The following is a 22,821-nucleotide window of genomic DNA, read 5'->3' as shown; positions in this document are numbered from 1 at the left end:
GTTTCTGTTATCATTCGAGCTACCGTTTTATTAATATGACATGGGGATCACTGCTTTCAACCAGATCATTTTTCTGGAAAATCCATCCATTAATGCAAATACCATAAGGTTTCAGTTTGTCATAGGAGTCTATATGCCAAATATAGTTTGGTCCTTGGGAAAAATATTGCCGCCTGTTCATTCGCCTTCTCCGACGGGCAATAGAACTCACAGGGTCAAGCTCTGCCAAAATCTTCTCTTGCTTGAATGCCATGTTCCTGACACTTCACATACATCCACCTGTAACCACGAATCTCCCAGGACCTCTCAACTGATCCGTAATAAAGTCTATTACTTCCTGTAGATCAGAATAATGTCGGCGAAAAAGTCGTTGTAGATGTCTCTTGCTTAAAATAAAACCATATGAAGATATGCTTGCAAGTATGTCCTGATGACTCAAACCCAAATTGAAATGAAATGAGATCATCTCGATCCATTGTGCTTCAGACTTGATTTTTGTTTCCCATCATGTCCATTGTAGATCTGTAGGGAGAAGACTTATTTTTGAGATGAGATGAGAGGTGAGATTCAACTTTATTGTCATTACACATATACAAGTATAGAGTAACGAAATGAGGTTTGGCATCTCACCAGAAGTGCAATAAGCAGATAGTGCAAGAGTCTGTGCTATGTACAAAAGCAATTACAGAATTTACAGATAGACAAAAATGTGAATTATTGGGTATATATGGATGGATGGATTAATGGGATGCTATAAATATAAATAAATACTATAAATATAAGTATAAGTGTATTCTACAGATTATAATATACAGATTAAGGTGCAGTGAACATGCTATGCTAGGTAACAGATAATATACAGAATATATAGAATATGGACAAATGTACAGGTCGATAACTTATTGAGGTGATATGAACATACTATACAGATTTAGTTGCAGTGGACAATAATACAGGTGGATGAGAGATGTGTGTGTGTGTGACCAGGAGGAGTGGTGGGGGGATGATGGGTGTGAGGAGATATGCAGGGGCAGGGGGGTCAGCGGGGGGCAGAGTTCGGAAGGGAGACAGAGTTCAGAGTTCGGGGGGCAGAGTTCAATAGAGAGACAAGTATTCTTCATTAAAATTGATGAATTAATGTGTGGATAACTTAAGTACAAAACTATAAGCATCTGAAATATACTAAGAGTAGAAGGTAAAAGGTCCAGGTCAGAGTAATGTATATTGTATTGTTGGATTGTAACTATTGATGCATTAATGTGTTAATATCTCAAATGTCTCAGCTGGGCTAATTGTAATGCAGTAATAAACCAAATGTATCAAAAGAATGTAGTGGAGTATATTTTCATCTTAAATGTAGTGGAGTATAAAGTAACTTAAAACGGATTACTCGAGTACAAGTACCTCAGAAGCTGTCCACAGCTGCATGCGTGGTACTTTCAATGAGTAATATAGTTCACAAGTGTGATAAAATAACTCCACATGCTTAACTTGTAATATGTAACTTAAATAGACAAATAGGCCACTGCACAGTAACTCTCTCTGAAGAACAGGCTGGCAGGCAGATCGACTGTGTGCACAGCCGGATGATCGGTCAGGCAGCGGCGGAGCAGCGTGGTGCGCGCGTTCATGTGGCCTCCAGTAGGAAACAGCTGAGGACTGAGTCGTGCATGGGGCGTCCCTCGCTCCCTCGGTTCAATGCGTTCCAATGTTGTAATGCTTTGCCATGATCCTCTGTCTCCACTTCGTCTGAACCAGCCACAGAGTTTTATTCTTCAACAATATGAAAGAAGAAAGTAGTCTAATAGGTACAAGGTCTCACATTGCAGTGTAATTCATTTAATATCCAGTTGTGATGATGGCCCACTGTAAGACACAACCCTTTCTATCTTTGTCATCTTGAACACATTGCGTCGCACTTCCTGTCATCAGGGTGGAGTCTTTCTGTCTACACAGGGTTCAACACAGCTGTCAACCATAGACTAGAGCTGCGTCTTCCTGTTTGTGGTAAGTTTACTTTATGGAGGAATAGTTTTCATGACTCGTAAAACCATTTGTTTTTATTCTTCCCAGAAATCTGCTGGTTGAAGGACAAAATAAACTTTAAAATAATCAAACACTTTGAGAACATAACATGGAAAAAATGTGCTGGTTTATGTTAAGCTTAATGAGGAAGCTTCTTATTCGCAGAGAGGAGGTGGACTAAACTGACTACAGACTGACACATTTTCGAGGAAAGTGTAGAGAGAATTCTGTCTGTGTTTTATATTTATTTTCTGAATCAAGAACTGTAACTATACAATGTGAATTTGAGATTATTTTTGTATTCAACAACACAGGGAAATTGCAATGGTCTGCGTGATCAAGGAAAAGAAAATGTGATATGTACAGTTATGTTTCTATTCGCTTCCTTTCCAATCTCCTTTAGAATAGGGTACACTGGACTTTCCTCTGCGAAAGGAAAGGAGAAATAGATGCCACACAACTCATTGTGGCAGCCTAACCTACATTTACCCTGATAACTTCGTAAAATCGTAGTACAGGCCCCTGCACTGTTGTTAATACTTAATCTGCCTTCCTCTGTTAGGGCTTTCTTACATGAAGATAAGATGTGCTCCAGGGTCGGCTTACTTGCTTACACATCCAACTCTGTAGAGTATATTTAAAATCTTATCTCTACTTTTATATTTTTAGAAATGTAAAATGTAATAAATGTTTTAATCGTTTCTGCTGCACTGACCTTTTGCATTTCACCAACTTCATGCAGGCTGAATGCTACTTCTACATAACTGAGCTCTGTTGATAAGCAGCTAATTTACAAACCTATTTATGATTCAAATTAAACTCGTAACAGTTTAAGTCCATGTAGTATCACACTTGTGATATTAGGACTTTGAAACAGAGCCACAGTTAAAAAGAAAAAAGTCATTCCCATAGAAAACTGCCAAAGACGTGTTTTGTTGGGATAATTGTGTAATGTAAGAGTTTAGATAACCTAACTGTGACAACTGCTACCTCAACATCTATTCATCCAAAATTTCATCTGAAAATGTGTTTTGTATTGTACTTAATGAAGTGTCAACTTTGTATTTATGGTTACACACTAAATAGTTATTGTGTGTAACCATGCATGCAAGCAACTGAGTGTGCCTTCTCATTAACTTATTATTAGTCCAAAAGAGGAAATATACAAATGTACCAACATTTCACACTTCCCTGTTGCCTTTTATGGCACTGAAAGTGTTACAGGAAACCATTGTATTCATATTCAGTATTACAGTCTGAGCTCAGACAGTGGGTGGATGTTTGAAAAATGACAAGTTGAAAATGACAAGTAATGCCTTTGGCATACGTAGTTCCCTGTGTACGTGATAGTCCAAGGATCTTGGATATTCTAACATCAGATGTTTCTAGTTGCAGCCGTGGGCCACTCATCACAGGTTAACCAACTCACCAAGGGTAAGTTCTTGTTTTGATTTTGATCATTTATTGAGATAATTCTTACTAAGTGACACATAACCACATCTTATGGCAAATGGACAAAATGTTTTTTGTTTTTTTTGATAAGCACTTCAGTCTATCTGTACATGAGCAGACCTAAATGTGACCTAGTTGTCTGTGCTCTTTTCACATCTCAGTCTAAGTAATGCACTCTTCTTGATTTTAAAATAGTTAAACCTAGAACGTTTACTACTGAGGTTATACTTTTCTGGACTGTTTCATGCAGTTTGTAGGTTTCTGTCATTTCATTTACAAACATGAGGGGGAAGAATATTGGGAAAACCCATGAATATAATGATATCCAGCACAGAACCATCACTAACAACATCAGGAGCAAAGGAGAAAGTCAAGTGATGTTGTTACAGTGAGACTAAATCTACAGATGGAATAAACAGGTTGGATATGTCAACATAAAAAAAGGCTTTAATGGAAATGTCTGCTGACTTTCAGCATGGAAGCTTTTTGGACAAAATTATGTAAACTAACCCTTGTTATTAAATAATTAGGGCTTGGGCCCTAATAATATGAATCCTTACGGAAACACCAGGGCCTTGCACCTCTGGTTTTCGGGCGGGTCAGAGAACATTTAGAGCCTCAAATTGGCGATTTGTTTGCATAAGAATAATAGATAATTCTTACAATTACAATAGGTTCCGCGCTCTGACTTTGTCAGTGGCTCAGGACGTAATTATAATAATTATTATTGTAGTAGGCTGTGTAACATAAATGTCAGTGTTTAAATCAAGCTGACAGGTACTCTGCTGGTAACCTGCAACAGCTGCAATTCAATATTACTGTGTGGCTATATTTTAAGGTATTTTTACTCCAACTAAATCCATCCACAATTGATTGGTCTGTTTTTTCATCAGGAGATGCATCTGTGTTTGTTGTCTCTTCTGCTCCTGCTGATGGGTGGAAATGGTAAGTATTAACGGTGACATTGGATTGATTATTAGTTGCAGCTCAACTAATGTATATTTTTTTAAATGACTTAGTTGATATTTCAATTGAATCAATGAATTTAACAACAATGTTCAATACCCCAGGGATTGTACCAAATGTAAGTATGTTAGACCAGTTCAGAGGCGAGGTAAGGCTGAAATTAATTTATCCCTTTAACGGCAAAGGGAAAAAGAAAATTTCAGTAATAAAGGATGTAGAGGCAATAGTCTTGCTCAGGTTCCGCTGTTATTCTTAAAGTTTTAGAACCTAGTCACAAAACTAAAAGAAAACAGATGCTAAAAGCCTTGATTTTTACTTCTGGTTTAAAACATCAGACTTGGACCTCACAGCTCCTTCATCACAGCAGGAATAATGAAATGATAAGACTATATTGCAGTTTATCTATTTGCATTGTTCATGAATGATATGTTTGTTTCTTTCATTTCACTATAAGTAAATTAGTGTTGAGAGTACCAAGACCCTGTGAAGATTAATTTGTCACAGAAAGCCGAGCTACTCAGTCCAATACCAAGCAGTGACAGAAAACAATTCGTACTGTATACTGATGGATGTATTATTAAAAGACAACCTCTGTATACAGTCTCATTACCACTGAGGGATTTACAAACATGAAACATTTATTTTTTACCTTAGTTATTTTCTATATCACACACAATGAAAAAACAAAAGAAAAACAGAGACTAGCTTTAGATCTCAAAGCAGGAATTATTACCTCATACGAAACACATTTAGTTTCCATATGAGGTCCACAGAAAAGATACTTTTGTCATTTGTGTCCATAGCATGCTATTTCAAACGTTGAGTCTGCGTTGAATAAAGTTTGTGGTTTTCTTTGCAGGATTGTGTCAACAAGAGGAAGTTTGCTCAAAGTCTGTGATCAACACCTGCAATGACTGCATCAGATCTGGGCCATATTGTGTCTGGTGCCAACAGCTGGTGAGAAAAACACTTACTGTAACATGTCCCTGCTCAGGCGTTATATCAAGGTACAATCATATGGAACAGCTCTGATAAACACTGGGACTGGGGTGTAGAGAAACACACAGGGGGCAGGATGAAATTAGAAACAGCAAGTATTTTATACGACAGGTCCAGGGTCTTACACAGGTACGCAGTAACAGGCAGTGAGCAAAAACAATTGAACCAACAAACCAAAGTAAATGAACCGTAAGTGGAGACTCTGCGAAAAAGGCTGAAGAGTAAAGCACACACAAAGGGATACAAAGAGAAGACCAGGGAACACAGGGCAGCGTATAAACAGGTTCAACTGTACGGAAACCGCAGGGGGAATGTTGTGTAAGCAGAGAACACATGAGGGTGGTCAAGAGGCTGGGAAACACAGAGGACACGAACTGAAAAGACACAAAGGGTTAAATTCAAATCTACAAAAGGGACAGAATATTACACTCAAGTTCCTGGTGAGAGCTGGATACAATCAGTCAGACACCTGGAGACAACCATCTCACAGGACACTGCTGAGGTACTGACAAAGACAAAGTGTGTCAACAATACATTTCACCTGCACAATGTCATCATTACAAAAACAGTCATCCTTGCTGCTTTGCAGACAAAACTTTCCTCAACAGATATTTAGCTTCTTCTCTCTAACTATTTCCAATCTCAACACTTCCTGTACTCATTTTTTTAATTTCCAGTCTTCCAGTGGAAGTATGGAGTTTCATTAATGGCAATGAAGAACAGAACAGCTACTTAATAATTTGTTGCTTTGTGAATTACTGTTAAGCTTTTCAGCTGTATCAGCCACTAATGTGCCTCAACATGCACCGATAATGCCTTTATTGCCAACCGCAAGAACAAATGAAGGCTTTATCTGAACCTTAGGGTGCTCAATGTGCTCCCTTCAAAACACTTCCTGGATGACAGGCATCAGTGATTGTCTGGCCTCAGACCAGCTCATTGGAGGCATGACCAGTTTTACCAATGACAACCTGTAACAGGTAAATTGCAAAGTGGCATAGACTGGAAATTATGTGAGAATATACACAGTTTTGCGTTTAATCTGTTTCAGCAGAGTGGTGAGTATGACATGTTCCTGATGATGTACTGGTGGAATTCGTGCAGTAGAAATAAACATTCTACTGATTATAGCCTGTGAACTATATTGTTTTATTTGAGACTGGCATTGAATAATAGCCTTTACTTGATCATTTATTGGATAGTGTAACTTGCTCAAATGCAAGGGGGTAACAGACAGATAAGTGAACTTCATGTATTTTTAGAATAAAGGCCAAGTGTAATCTCTTATTGTGTGTTTTTGCCTTCCTTTTTTAAAGAATTTCACCAAAGCTGGTGAGCAGGAAGCAGCACGTTGTGACACCCGAGCTCAGTTGATAGCAAGAGGATGCAAGACGAAGGAAATCATCTCCCCCCATAACAGTCAAATCATCAACCAGGACAATCCACTCTCGAGTTCATTCAAACAGCAGGAGGCTGTTCAGCTCCGTCCACAGAAGATTAGTCTAAAACTGCGACCAGGTTAGTTGAATCAGTTAATGCAGACATAATTAAAGGACTGTGGTAGACAGGTTCCAGATCCTACTAAAACCAGAGTGATTTCCAGTTTGCACCTATGTCATTATCTTGGTTTGGGGGAAAAAGTGGTAAATTCTTGAAATCTTACAATGTTTTCATATTTTGCACCATAAGCTTATCAAACCAAATTTGATTAGTCTTCCTGTCTTTTGTGTCTGCAGGGCTTTCAACCAAATTCAACATTTCTTTTAAAAGAGTTCAGGGTTATCCAGTTGATCTCTACTACCTGATGGACCTGTCTTACTCCATGCAAGATGACTTGGAAAATGTCAAAGGACTAGGACAAAGACTTTTTGCAGCTCTGAAAAATATCACAGCACATGCTCAAATAGGTAATAAGGTAATCTTTATCTGACAAGAATTTAGGAGAAATTTAGAATTAGGACAAGAATACGAAAATGTTCTTGCATTAAGCCCAATGTATAACATAAATGGGAGATATAAAAATGCTTAAAGCATTTATGCAAAACTAAATTGACTGGCAGATAAAGGAGCAGGGCCATGGAAGGCAGAGTGGCGATGACAATTGTAACGATAGACATGGTCAGTAATGTGAGTTGTATAAGGAGGAAGGTACATTGTGTATCCTAACAATCTTGTTGTAATTGTGTTTATTGCACTCTATTCCTTGTTGGTGTTAGTGATCTAACTTGATGGAACTAGATAGATTGGCCCTTGGCAACATTAAGAAATTAATGTGCATGTAGTTATGCACTAGTGTGAACAATTGGGTCACAGCCGCTGACTTTGGTACTGAAGGTCGGGGTTCGATTCCAGGTGATCCCAGTGTGGGCCCTAATGCTAACTGCCGCGAAGATTGTAAGTCACTTTGGAGAGAAGCATAAGCAAAATGAAAAAAATAAATAATGTAAAAGTCTCTTCTGATGCATGGTGACAAATGACACTGGATTATAAGTGGTCCTTAGTATGTTAAATTTAGAAAATGTTCTAGAGGTCGAAAGGCTTAATAATAGTAAAGACAGCAGTAAAAATACAGAGATGTTCCTTGACAGGAAACAGCAAGATTAGCTTGACCTAGCACCCATCTGAGGAAAGTACACTCTGCCAATCAAGGCAATAGAAGTCTTAATCACTGGCTGTGTTAGCACCAGAGAGTGGGAGTACTCCAAGCCAATGAAATACCAATAGATGCACCTTGCCTATGAGTGAGATGGGTAGGTTTGGCTACTTCTTCACAAAGCCTACACATATACTCTGACACATTGTACCAATGTGAATGCATAATGGTTGTGGGATCTCATTCTGGGATCATGGGCTGGGGAGTAATAATGAACTCCCTGTAGGTGAATCACATAGTGATAGACAATAGTGAAAAATATAGCCACAAGCAGCGATTGGAGGGTTCAAACCCTTTGATAACACGGTCAAAGTTCAGCCATTTGTCCCCTCTTCATCAGATATAAACCAAACTTGGTGTGTATGTTGAAAAGATGACGTGTGATGTCGCCAGTGAGTTTGGTCATGAGACGTCATAGGCACCTTGAGTTGGGAGCATATATGCTATAGGCCACGCACACTTTAACAAATTAAGATGGCGCTTCAAATTTTGATGAATACAACAAAATGCTTTAAGTAGATCAGCTAATCACAGCTGTAAGTTATGTACCAAGATTTGTGATAATTGGACAAATAGGTAATGGTCTATTGCCAATATTCCTCTGAGCCTCTAGGACATATTGACAAGAAGCGGCCATGTTTTTCGACCAATCTAGCTCATTTATAATAGAAAATTGTATGTTAATACTTTAAGGTGGCCTACCAAATTTGGTGTTGATAAAGTGAAAATTTCAGAAATTCTATTCATATTACTGTATTTCAGTTTTTGCTACTTAATGCAACATTTTGTCACCTGGCACGTTAGTGATTCAAGAGGCTGTCTGTACTTTGAACTTGACTTGTGGCAAATTTCAAGTCAATCAGAGTCACAGTGTGAGGGGCGTGGTCTTTCCAGAATGGAATTTTTGGCCCTTAGTTACAGCGCCACCATTTGGCCAATCTTACACATCATTTTCTGTTATTTCGCAATTTCGAGTTTCGTAGTTTTGGCTAATTCCAGCTCACAGGAGTTTGAATGAGATAGATAGATAGATAGATAGATAGATAGATAGATAGATAGATAGTTACTTTATTTATCCCAAGCTGGGAAATTCCGGTGTAACAGCAGAACGTTTCACACAGCACACTAAAATATTTTTGAAGACCCGGTTTCGCGGCCCAGCCGGAGCAGGAATATCACAACAACAGAGTTGTGTTATACAGACATTAATAATCTGTGAATTTGCAATTTATTATCATTTATTAGTAGTATTTACCTTTTATGTATCATACATTGTTATTGGATAGTTGCCACAAAAGGAATCACGAAACTCATTCATCAGTTGTCATTCCAATTTCGTCTATTTAGACAAAGTTAACAGGCTCTATTCTAAAGACTTCCTTTTTATACCAGTATGTTGAATATTTACACACCCCAGTGGTCTGAAATGTGTGATAAATGTTTGCTACTTCATAACAAAACAAGAATATGGAATTAATAGCCGTTTCTATAACTACAGGTTTTGGTGCCTTCGTTGACAAGACAGTCCTCCCCTACACAAACACCAACGAGGGGAAACTGCGGAAGCCATGTGATGAGAATTACCAGCAGTGTCAGGCTGCCTTTGGCTACAGACATGTGCTCAGTATGACACCAAGGGAGGATGATTTCAGAAATGAGGTGAATCGGCAGTTCATTTCTGGGAACTTGGACTCTCCTGAAGGGAGTCTTGATGCCATGATACAGGCTGCTGTATGTGGGGTAAGAATTTAACCAAGGTATCCAATTTGCTTTTTTTTTTTTAAGTCTTAACCAAACAAATGACTTTTTACTGAAAGTTACACGCTATTTCATAGGGCAGGCTTTTTAAATGGTAAGTGGACCGTATTTATATAGAGCTTTTCTAGTCTTATCATCCACTCAAAGCTCCTATTTAACACACTTTTTCTGTTACATTCATACACTGCAAGAGGAGCCGTCAGAGGCAATTTAGGGTTAAGTATCTTGTCCTATAGTGATTTCAGTTGTCAATAAGACTAGAAAAGCGCTTTATAAATACAGACCATTTACCATTTTATCTTTTGAGGTGGAAACGAGGTGCAGCGGAGAGCAAGGGAGGGGGGGGTGGGGACTATGTCCACGCTTCTCTCAATCCTACCAACAGCAGCTTTAAGTTTTGTTTAATTTTAATGATTTTTGCCAGCAGGATAAAAAGTTGTTTTATCTCTCTCTCATGTTTAAATTAAATTAAATTCCATGTATACCAATATAGGTTAAGACCTCACAATATTAAATTGCTGTTTAGGACAAAATCGGATGGAGGAACAGCAGCACTCGGCTCATTGTACTGACCACTGATGCTGGATTCCACATGGCCGGCGATGGAAAACTGGCTGGTATACTGGAACCCAATGATGAAAAGTGCCACATGGACAACAACCTTTATACCAAGAGTAGTGAGATGGTAGGTAAGGAATCACATAAGGGAATCACTAGTTAACAGGATTTCAGCACCATGTTACAATGATTTATGGGTGTAGTTAAGAAAAACAAAGGACTTCTTCTCATCACACTGATTTCAAAACATTTTCTTAAAAAAACATGTTCATGAGTTTTGTTCTGTGGTTTACACCTCAGAAACTTGTTGACGAGATGAATCATGGATATCAGGTTCTCAACATTTCACTGCTTGCTGTCTGCAGGACTACCCTTCTGTTGGACAACTAGCTATGCAGCTGGAAAAAAACAATATTCAGCCAATATTTGCAGTGACAAAAAATATGGAGACTGTGTACAAGGTAGGTTTAATGTAAATGTTGTTTTTCCTAAAGAATAAATAAGAAAAAACAAATATAACATTGTCACTGACTGAATTTTTATTTCACCTTGTTTTTGTTTTTTTTCCAGCAACTCTCTAAAATGATTCCAAAATCAGAGGTGGGAGTTTTGTCACATGATTCGAACAATGTTGTTCAATTGATTGAAAGTGCCTACAATGTAAGTTGTTTTATCGAGTTTTTGCTAATTTTCTCCTTTTGTGTACACATGTTCTGTTGGATCTATATTTTTTTCCTCATGATTTTTGCTTTTTATGTCAATAATTCCTGTTTTCTCAAATGTGTAATCCATGACAGCGGTTGTCCTCCAAAGTAACTGTGACCCATGACAATCTCCCTGAGAAAGTAAAAGTGGTCTACACACCTATATGCACAAATCCAGGACCAGCAAGGGACAGCGAAGGGGTTTGTGACAATGTACATGTGGGACAAGAGGTCAGTTCTTTTTTATCTTTTATTTAAGTGCACACAGTTCTCTGTTCATCATTTTCAGTTTAAATCTTTCTGGTAGATTTCCCCATCATTAAACTTTGACTCTCATTAGAAAGTAAATCATTCATTGTTCATCTGCTTAGGCTGGTCCAGGTCATAGTGGGACCAGATGTATCTTAGCAACCCGGACGATTGACCTCATGCAAGAACATCTTTGTATACTTATGGTAAATGTAAATGTGTAAATCACGTGCGTAAACAGGATGAATTCACCTGTGCGTATTTGTTTGCAAATTAGCATAACCAACGCCCCCAAAATACCATATAAGGTTTCGCTTCCTGCCTCATGTCAGAAAGAATTCATTCATGAAGTGTATAAAGAAGAAGTTTACGAGATCAAAGATTGAAGTTCTGCGTTCAAACATTCATAAATGAAAGTCTATACTTTAGCAGCGTCAGCAGGAGTTTAGTGACTAAAGCAGATCTGTTAATACTGAGTCAACTGTGAGTCACACTGTTATTGAAATAAAGATTAAATGCATCAATATGAAAAACACTTGCCACAGCAAGATGATCACTGCAGGGACGTCAGGGTGAAGTCTCAGAATATGTACGAAAAAATGTGCCATAACCGGTGATGTTGTTCATGTTTTAGCTGGTGCACCAGCTGTGATAAAGCAAGGCATATTTATTTGTATAGCACATTTCAACAACAAGACAATTCCAAGTGCTTTACATTTAACATTAAAGGCATTGGGAAGAGAAAGATCAATTAACATTAAAATACAATAATTAAAAAGAGAAAATGAAAACATGTTTTAGTAGAATCAGACAGTTGATAAAAGTTACAATGCAGTAAAAGTAATGCAAAGATAGTTATATATGTCTTGATATAAAAAAACTGAGACTTGCAGCTGAGTTGGTTCCAGATCTGTGGAGCATAGAAACAAAATGCTGCCTCTCCATGTTTAGTTCTGACTCTGGGGACAGAGAGCAGACCCGTCCCAGACTTCTTAGACAAGCAGGAAGTCAGTGTAAAGATCTGAGGAAAAAGAGGAAAGTTTAAGAGATGTGGTCTGTCTCCTGGTTCCAGAGGAGAGGAGCCTGGTGGCTGAAGGCTCGGCCTCACACTCTGGAACCACAAGTAGTCCTGAGTTTACAGAGACAAGTGATGTATTGGGATGATATGAACTATGAGCTCTGTAAAGTCGGGCATATACTGTGCGATTTTAGAAATGCTGTTGTTAAAATCCTACTCAAACTGTCCGAGTAAATTGTCTGCGATGTGAAGCCAAAGCTCAGAATTGATGTGCTCACACTGTCCGGTTCGACCGTCAGCCAAGACTTAACTGCTCACACTGTGCATGTGAAACGCCCGTCGGCTCCTGCGGAAAGCTCATCCGAGACAGAAAAGTTTGTGTTGACCATAGAAGGAGATGCTGACAAGACAGAAATGTGCATAATCTGTGTTTCGAAACCTCAAAAAAGAGGAGCGGGTGTATAAGGATTAAGGACTCACGCATGCACTATATGTATGTCCAATTAACTATTGGACTTTATTATATATAATCAACTATAATTGTTGATAGTACAAACAATAACCGTTCAGCAGCGAAGGGACCCTCCATACTAGTGATATGCTCCAACACACTGACTATTTATTATATTTAATATACCATTTATTTCTTATCCCCAAAGAGAAATCGACCGTTTTACCACTTTACGCAGTTGCAGTCAGGAAAAAGGCACGAGTTTGAGGAATCGACCCAATTTTTGACATCAGAAATTTATCGGAACGTCCGACGGCAGGTCGGGAGCAATTAATCGCTGCTCGCTCCCCCTGTACACTGCACGGCAGACAATGCATGACAAAGCTGAAAATCGTCCGACTCTGATAAAAAGAGTTGTAGGACTCAGAAATCGAGGCAACAACGGCCTTAAATTGCACAGTGTATGCCCAGCTTAAGATATGATGTGAAGTTTGGGTTTTTGTGTTTGGGCCCTGAAATGCAGAGATGGAGGCGGGGACGGCTTCAAGGATGTTTATAGAGAAAAAAACTAATAGTCTCTGAAGAACTGGCTAGAGGCAGGTGGTGGCAGTTGGGGGCTGGCTGGCATAGCAGGTGATGAGCCAAAAAAAAAACAGACCAGCAGACTCACAGGAGCTGAGAACTGGAGAACGCTGGCCCAATGGAAACCATGCACATGGAGAAAAACTCAATTCCAAAATGGATGAACAAAAAATACGACACAACTTGTCTGCCCACACTAGAAAAACTTTGGTAACTATAAACATAGATGCAAAGAGACACAGAACACTAGCGACTGCATCAGGATAATCTGGCACAGGAGTGGAGTCGTGACCAGGCTTTTATGTGGAGGAATAACGAGAAGAGTTCCAGGTGAGCCTTGTTAGAGAGACCCCGCTCAGCTGCAGCGGATTATTGAGGGCTTTGTGGTTGAGGAGGAGGATTTTTAATTATATTCTGAATTTTACAGGTCCTAGAGACTTGTTTTATGTGTGTGTCAAAGAACATTTCCTGGTCAAGGTAACCCCAAGGTTCCTCACAGTAGAGCTGGAGGCCAAGGTTATACCGTCCAGTGTAACTATATGATCAGATAATGTTTCTCTGAGGTGTTTAGCACAATGACCTCAGTTTTGTCTGATGTAATATAAACACATCCACTGTCTGAGGCCATGAGAAGGTTGTTGGTAACCTTCAGTAGTGCTGTTCTGTACTACAGTGTTTTCTAAACCCTAACTGAAAATCTTCAGCAAACTAATCCTGTGTAAATAGTCACATAACTGGTTAGCAACAGATTTGAGGATTTTATAGATAAAGGGGAGGTTTGATATGGGTCTATAATTAGCTAAGATACCTGGGTCTAGCGTTGGCTTTTAAGCAGCGGTTTTTAACTACTGCCACCTTTAAGGCCTTTGGTACATTGCCTGTTAACAGAGATAAATTGATCTGATTTAATACGGAACTATTGATTAAAGGTAATACATCCTTAAATAGCCTTGATGGAATAGGATCTAAAATGAATGAATTGACCAGTGAAGTCAACTCAGCCAGATCTATGGAAGAAAAGCAGTCTAGATTTAAATTAGATGATACTGTTGGATCTGAGGCTACTGTACTGGACAGTGTGTCTGTGCTTTTGGGAAGAAGCTGATGATTTTTTTCTCTGATGGTAATAATCTTATTAGTAAAGAAGCTCATGAAATCATTGCTACTAAGAGTTGGAGGAATAGACTGTTCAGTAGAGATTTTACTCTCTGTCAGCCTGGCTACAGTGCTGAAGGAGAACCTGAGGTTATTTTCAGTCTCCTCTATTAGTGAAGAATAATATGTGTTTCTGGCATTTCAAAGGGCTTTCTTGTATGTAATGAAACAATTTTCCAGTCTAGGTGAGAATCATCTTGATTATTGGAACGCCACTTCCTTTCTAACCTACGTGACGTCTGTTTTAAAGCAGATGTTTGTGCATTAAACCATGGAGCTATCCCCCTCTGTTTGACCGTCTTCTTTTTCAGAGGGGCGACAGTGTCAAGTGTGGAACGTAGTGAGGCTGCTGCACTATCAACAACATCATCAATTTGTGTGGGAGTAAAGTTTTGTTAACTATCCTGCACTGCATCGACACATGGCAGTGGAGGAAATAACGATGGAATTTTTCATGGAATTTACTTAGATTTTTCTGATAGACACCTTGAATAGAACTTTTCTCCAAATTCAGTGAAGTTAATAATCGAGAATTCAAATGTAACTAAGTAGTGATCTATGCCGTATGTGAGGACGAGGTCGAGGGTGTGATTAAAACAATGAGTGGGTTTATTTACATGTTGAATAAAACCAATTGTGTCTATAAGTGAATTAAAGGCAGAACTAAGACTGCGGTTGAAAGTACCCACTATTATGACTCAGGTAAAAAGTCTGAAAATTCAGATAAAAATTCTGAGGTTGATGAATACATATACAAGTTTTTCCAAATCCTGCTGAGATATAAGTCCTTTAATCCTTGATATGTTCTTAAGGTGATAGTAGGCTGACTTCATAATCATTTTAATGTGGCTGTTGAAGTTCAGGTCCGAGTCCATGACCACACCCAGATTTCTGGCTTGGTTTGTGGTTTTCAACATTAGAAGCATTTACTCAGTGCTTGTATTGGACCATAGTCCCCAGGGGATGTTGTTATATAAAGTTGTGTGTCATCTGTGTAATTATGGTAACATATTTGTTGTTTTCCATAATCTGAGCCAGTGGGAGCATGTAGATGTTGAACAGAAGAGGCCCCAGAATGGAGCCTTCGGGAACTCCACATGTAATTTTTGCCCGCTCAGATGTGTTATTACCTATAGAAACAAAGTAGTCCCTATCTTTCAAATAGGATTCAAACCAGTTTAATACTGTGCCAGATAGTCACAACCAGTTTTCCAGTCGGTCTAGTAATATGTTGTGATTGACTGTGTCGAATGCAGCACTGAGATCCAGTAAAACAAGACTGAAATGTTGCCATTGTCTGTGTTTAAGGGGATGTTATTAGATGATGTGAAAATAGTTTGCATGGTGACAATGAACATATCAAGCCAACAACTCTGTGGGCAGCATGCCAAATGCCAAATATGTGCACTCCCCTGGCCATTGCGCAACACTTTTATCATGTAGAATTATGTTATTATTATTCAAATTGCTGAATAAAACAGAATAATGTTACCATAACAAATTTTATATATATATATATATATATATATATATATATATATATATATATATATATATATATATTTACATGTAATTTAATTGATGAAAAAACAACTCATAAGTGGAAAAACTTGGTTTGACTTACAGCAGACGAATTTACGTGACTCATGTAACAGGTCTCGACGTCTCGTAAATGCTGTTCGTACTGCAAAGAAATCGTAAAATATGGGAAAATTGGTGAATGTGGGAAGTTCTCCTAAATCCCTGGTACGCACGATTTAAGAACAAGTCTGTTAGTAGGAGTGGTTCTTGCATGAGGCCCAAGCTGTTCTCCCCTGCCCCCTCCTCCAGCTCCTCTGAGTAGATGCAAAGGGATCCCATCCCCAGATCAGATGGGATGTGTTCAGTTGAGTAGAGTCTTTATTGGGCATGCTGTGTCTAACAGGTGGCCTCGATCAAAAAAAACACTTTGGCTTTAAGGTTATCCAGCTGATGTTACACTTCATGCAGCTTCAGGAGGAGTTGGACATTTAATGACATTCAATTTTAGTTGTAAAGCACCAAATTTCAAAGAGAGAAACCCAAGGATGAAGAATATCAATATTCTATTTTGACATTTGGATAAAACTGTTTGTTTTTTAAATGTTAAGATTAAAAATGTTTTCTCTCTCTGACTCCCCAACTCTACTGCTCTGTCCAGATTGCTTTCGAAGTCACAGTGACAGCACACTCATGTATGGAGAACCAGTCTTTCACCATCAGACCACTGGGCATTAAGGAGACACTGACAGTGAGCTTATCTACAAACTGTGAGTGTCAATGTGAGGACCCGAGCGACAGCAACCACACACACTGCAATAGAAAGGGGGGAGTCAGCTGTGGTATTTGCAGGTACACTTTACTACCGACTACATGTTGATTTCACACAGAAGTACAATATGTGTTGATTTTATTCCATGCATCCATCATTAGTGTTTGGTGGCCTTGAACACTTGATTCTCTCATGAAAGTCTGAGCTGTTTACAACTCCGAGTGTTAGAGTACCTCAACCAATGGGGAGAACTGTTGGCTTGTTTATGAACAATAGTAGTAGACAAAAGACATAAATTAACACCAAATCACACACATATAGTGATCCAATCCCTTGAATCTCTAAAATATTGAAAAAATAATATTTTCTCCCTATCTTTCTTACTTCATTTTGAGTTTAACATACTTGAGTTTGAGAGACAATTTTAAACTTGAATTACTTTAAGTAATTTACTTTCTGGTTTATCTCTGAGTTAACTCAGTTGTTACTTCTCATTTCTTCTTAATTAAGCCTTTTGAATGGATTAGTTCTCCCTCTTATCATAAAGACAATATCAACCGTCAGTATTGTAACAACAGGAGTTAACTATCCAATCAGAGCTGTGTGTCTATTGTTGAACATACCCACAAATGCCAGAGGAAGTGTGAACAGGGCGTAGAGGTTCTGGTATCTGTTTCCCTGTGACACAATAGGCAAAAATCTACAACGTGTCATAACTGTCATTGTTGATTTCTTTAACCATGCATATGATCTTTATATCTCTATAGCCTTATACAGATTTAGTCATCTATAGGTGTTGAAAAATAAATAGATAAACAAACACATTTAAGTTAAAATTATAAATAAGTAAAATAATTTAAAGGATGACTAGTTTTGTGGAATCTAGGAGCTGTAGTTAGCATGTAAATTACAATAAGAATAGAGGTGACCACACAGACTGTCAGTTACAATAATGTTTAAATGTTTGCCTGCTCTCAAAAGCTAGGCTAAGTTTAAAAACTTGAATGTACTTCAAGTGTGCACTGCGCCACTGTAAGTATCGGCAGATAGTCAATGATAAAATGACTCGGATCTGGACCGGGGCAAAAGAACTTGATCGGGACATCCCTAATAGATAGTGCCTTTTTGTTTTTAGTGAAAACATAAGTGACTTGAAGTCAAACATACGTGTCTTGTATCTTCTGCTTTTGTGGGATAAAACTTAAAATCCATTGAATGCATCTACAAAAACAGTGCAAAGGTTAAAATTAAAGCTCACAAATTAACAATTTGTTTGTTAAATCTCCACACTAATAAAGTAATTCAGGTGACAGATGAGAAAATGGGCATTGGCTCACAAAAGTGATTTTGAAAAATTAACAATAGAGCTGAAAAAAGAGGCTAGCTCTTTACATTGTTACAGGTTTCTATTCAATTCAATTTGACTTGTATAGGCCAAATCACAACATACAATGTCTCAAGGCACTTTATACAGTGGGTTTAATATTACAGGGAAAACCAACAAAGAAATCCCACAATATGCACAGGTTTAACTGCCCTTTCCATTTTCTCCTTCTTCAGCTGCCATGATGGCTTTGTTGGTCAGTTCTGCAAGTGCGCCATAGGCGATAAAGACGAGCGCACCCTACAGGCATCCTGTCAGAGGCAGAATGGCACCGAGTGTGAGGGCCGTGGAGACTGTGTGTGTGGCAGGTGCAAGTGCCACACCACAGAGAGTGGAAAGAGCTACCATGGTGACTTCTGCGAGTGTGATGATGATCACTGTGAAAAGTTCCAGAACAAACTTTGTGGAGGTAGACTTTTCTTTACCTTTTTTGTAATTATCTGCATTTTTATGTCTTTTTTTCCCTTATCATTTAAGTGTAGTCATGAAGGAGCCACAAAGAAGTCAGAAAATGATGTCATGCGCAGTTCAAAGTATCTCTGCATCTTATAATACAATAGACACAACCTAAAGCTTATGTCGATCCAAAAATTATTCATGATCATGTAGCAGGAATTATGTCATTATGACATGGCATTATTAGATTATAAAAAAAACAAGCATTGCCTGATTGGGTATATTGTCAGTATGCATCGCCTGTCAGATATTTGTCATTCATGGTTTAACTGATTAGAATATTTCTCACAATTACACAAGAGATATGGGTTAAATGCATTTAACGACCATGCAACGATGGTGGTTGGAACCATCTGGAGCATGAACACAGCCCACAGCCCTCAGAGGTTGAACCCCTGGGATGAAGGTGATATGTCTTCAAGAAACTACAACAAAGTCCACTTGCTCCTGATTCAACACCCTTGTGGATGACCACTACAGCTGTCAGGAAGTTCTGTGTAGGACTTGTTTCATTAAATAAAAAGAAAATTCGATGAAGCGCAAACTCCGCCAAGTAAAGCTAGTAGGTCTACCAAGAGTGTTTGGGGATGACAAGAAATATTCCAGTAGCATGTTTTTGTTCAGTGAATATTACGCCCATTACCTGCTTGCTGTGTGACTTAAGAGTGGATTTAGTCTTTCAATCCATACATCATTTTTCTTTCAATAAATATTCATGATTATTTGTTTTGAGGGAAATGTGATCAAAATATCAAGCAAAGAGGAAAGCGTCTGCTGCCAGGAAACGCAACCGAGACCAATGTGTAGGAACATCCATGCTCTAACTCTCCTCTCTGTTCCTCCCAACATGCAGGAAACGGTGAATGCAACTGTGGCAAATGTGACTGTAACGAAGGCTACGAGGGTTCCGCCTGTCAGTGCAAAAAGTCTCAGAGGGACTGTCAAACGCTCAACAACACTGTGTGCTTCGGCAGAGGAACCTGCCAGTGCGACCACTGTCAGTGTAAGGAGGGATACCAGCGGCCACACTGCAAGCTGTGCCTTGGCTGCCCTGACCCATGTCAGACCAAACAGTGAGGACTCCAAAATAACATTTGACTTTAAAATCATTAAAGACTTAGTTTGCCAAATGACCTTGACCTTGACTTGAACTGTTGCTATTCATCTGCCAGGAACTGCATTGAATGCCTCGGCTTCGACTCTGGTCCTTTTAAAAAAAACTGCAGTTTGGCTTGCAGCAAGACCATTTTTCATATGATGGTAGACCAGTTCACCATAGCTACCAAGCAGTGCCAGCACAAGGACTCAGAGGGATGCTGGATCAAATTTAAGATGGACCAATTGTTTGGAGAGGAGTACAGTGCTGAAATTCTGAAACAGAGAGGTAAGCTGCTAATGAAATACAGAGAGCAGGAGTTTCAAGAGGATATGCTGTTTATAAACCAATAAACCAGATAATGGGTTATATTGTAACAATTTAGGGCGGATTGTCTGAAGTACATGTTGTAGGTTCATATATGGCATGTCCAAATTCACTTTGGCTAGTTTAATGATGGAAAAAAGTGACAATGCATGGTTGAAAAGGGTTTTCTTGTAGGTAGTTTCATAATTAATCCCGTGTTATGAGCATAACATGCATTCAGAGTGGAATGTCCCATTCCCTATAACAGGCAGATGTGTAGCAAGCATGTATGGCAAGGCAAGTTTATTTGTATAGCACAACATTGCAATTCAAAGTGCTCTACTGAAATCATTCAAAGCATTGGGAAGAAGCATATAAAATCACATTAAGATACAAAAATGATAAAGAGAATAAAAAAACATGTAGACAAGTAGAATAAGACAGGTTATAAAAGTTACAGTGCAGCATAGATAGTTTATTTACTGAAAGGCAGCGGCAAACAGAAAAGTCTTCAGTCCTGATTTAAAAGAAGTGAGAGCTGCAGCAGACCTGCAGTTTTCTGGGAGTTAGTTCCAGATCTGTGGAGCATAGAGACTGAACGCTGCCACTCCATGTTTAGTTCCCAAGTTCTGCCACACTACACCGCTCCTCTGGATTTCTGGTCGCGGCTCGAATCCAATTCCAGGCACTGGTACTCGCCCACCGCGCTGCCAGCGGCTCAGATCCTTCCTACATCCAGAACATAGTCATACCTTACACCCCACCGCTCTGTACGCAAATCATTGTTCTTGTACAACAGCTGAGATCTGGGGTGGGGGCATGAGAGAGCTATCTGCAGTGTATGTTTAATAATGCTGATCTGTCAGCATTGTATGTTTTATCGTTTTGTATTTGTGTCTAAAGGACCCCCTCAAAAATGAGATGCTACATCTCAGGGGGATATCCTCTCAATAAGTTCTGCAAACTACAGTATCAGACATATTGAAACATTGACCCAATGATGGACCTAGAATATTCATCTAAAGTTATTGCCTTTTAAAAGCTTCTCTGATTTATGACTCTCATTCCAGACTGTCCAGAACCACCCAGCGTCATAGCAATTATTGGAGGCTCCATAGCATCCGTGGCTCTCATTGGCATTGTGTTGCTGATGCTCATCAAGATGTTAATCCACATGCGGGACCTGAAAGAGTTCAAGAAATTTGAAGATGAGAAGAAGAAATCCAAGTGGGCAAAGGTGAGATGCTTTAGAATTTATTAATTACTGCTAACACATCTGGAAATGATCACCATTTAAATGGTAAATGGACTGTATTTATATATAGACACTGTACAGTACAAGTCACATCCACTCATTCACACACACATTCATACAGTCACATTCACCCTGCGACGAGGGATTTCATAGTGTTGTGAGCTAGTGCTGTGCAGTGAGGCTGATGACAACCTGTGGAGTCTGCGGAGGACAGAGTGTTGTGTGGACATGTGATATTCAACTTTAATGCAGAGCAAATGTCATTGAATATCACACCAATCAACAGGATCATATTCTATGACATTGCGAGTCAGGAGACCCAACATGGAGGTTGGGTGGTTTAAGCATTCATTTGTTCCAATCAAATGTTGAACTTAAAGCAAACTAATCACAGTGTTATCTCTGTTACAGGCTGAAAACCCGCTGTACCAGGATGCCACCACCACTGTGGCCAACCCCACTTTCACTGGAGAGTGAGGTCTTGTATTGCAGCACAGCGATTACGCAGCAGTGCTCCGTGAAATAGACGTATGGTTGGTAGAGAAATTTCTTTTGTCCATGTGCTATTTGCAAATGTACACTCCTGGTATAATTGGGACCTGCTTACTTTCTAACTGATACTAATAATAATAATAATAAATTTCATTTATAGAGCACTTTTCATTGCTAAAAGCGATCTCAAAGTGCTAACTGATGGATGACATTCATTGATAGACTGCAGTTGCTCTGTATATGCAGGGATATTTTTTCTCAATTTCTGCACATTTGATGTGAAATTATAATATTCATTGTCAATTGCCTTTTTCTTTCATATCCAAACTTTTGTAAGGGGGGGGGTCATGTTGTAAGGCTTCGATGAAATCCTTTCACCCTGTCTTTGTCAGGTATAATAAACAGCTTCTCTTGTCCAAATAGCAGTTTGTATGCAAATACTTTCTTGTTCTTTACTGTTCTGAGGATAATGTCTATACATATGTATAGAAGCAGATGTTCAAGTTCATTTAAGAAAGACTCACAAATGTCTGCTTTCTGTACCCCCCAACCCCTTATTTCCAAATCCCCTGTGACAGACTGCTGTTCACAATGTCTGTGATTAGCATCTGGGGGGCAGAGACCTGTGTCCGTCCATAGTATTATTTCATCAGTTGAGCTCATTCACCCTTAGGTGCTGATATCTGATATATATATTATTAGACCCTGTTTTCGACTGCAGTATGATCCCACTTGCTTCTCCAGTACCAATGACTGCGTTCTGCTGTAACAGGTAACAAAGAAATATTTACAGGTAACAAAGAAATATTTAGGTGAGAATCCATGTCTGAGACAGAGACAAAGAGACAGATGACTGATGTCAATGTTCATATACTACAGACTTCACTGGTGAACCTCTAGCTACTCTAAATAACTCTATAGGGGAAAAAAGTGACAGTTGAAATATTGCACTTAAAGAAAGTCCTGTACGAA

At 38.9% G+C, this 22,821-nt stretch overlaps 1 protein-coding gene across 1 annotated transcript; it reads left to right on the top strand.

The window, feature by feature from the left end:
- The first annotated feature begins 1,926 nt into the window (after positions 1–1,926).
- itgb2 (integrin, beta 2) lies at positions 1,927–22,271 on the top strand. The gene is made up of 17 exons (XM_035604869.1): positions 1,927–2,007; positions 3,415–3,459; positions 4,371–4,422; positions 5,303–5,400; positions 6,759–6,960; positions 7,179–7,349; positions 9,594–9,835; positions 10,380–10,538; positions 10,777–10,872; positions 10,982–11,071; positions 11,209–11,346; positions 16,750–16,940; positions 18,421–18,653; positions 19,554–19,773; positions 19,873–20,084; positions 21,173–21,339; positions 21,769–22,271. Exons 3-17 carry the CDS (start codon positions 4,374–4,376, stop codon positions 21,832–21,834), a joined length of 2,334 nt encoding a protein of 777 aa, XP_035460762.1. The 5' UTR covers positions 1,927–2,007; positions 3,415–3,459; positions 4,371–4,373; the 3' UTR covers positions 21,835–22,271.
- Positions 22,272–22,821: the final 550 nt, after the last annotated feature.

Source organism: Scophthalmus maximus, chromosome 14, assembly GCF_022379125.1.
Source record: "Scophthalmus maximus strain ysfricsl-2021 chromosome 14, ASM2237912v1, whole genome shotgun sequence".
NCBI lineage: Eukaryota > Metazoa > Chordata > Actinopteri > Pleuronectiformes > Scophthalmidae > Scophthalmus > Scophthalmus maximus.
The sequence above is the reverse complement of the archived record's forward strand: the minus strand, read 5'-3'. Positions and strand labels throughout refer to the sequence as shown.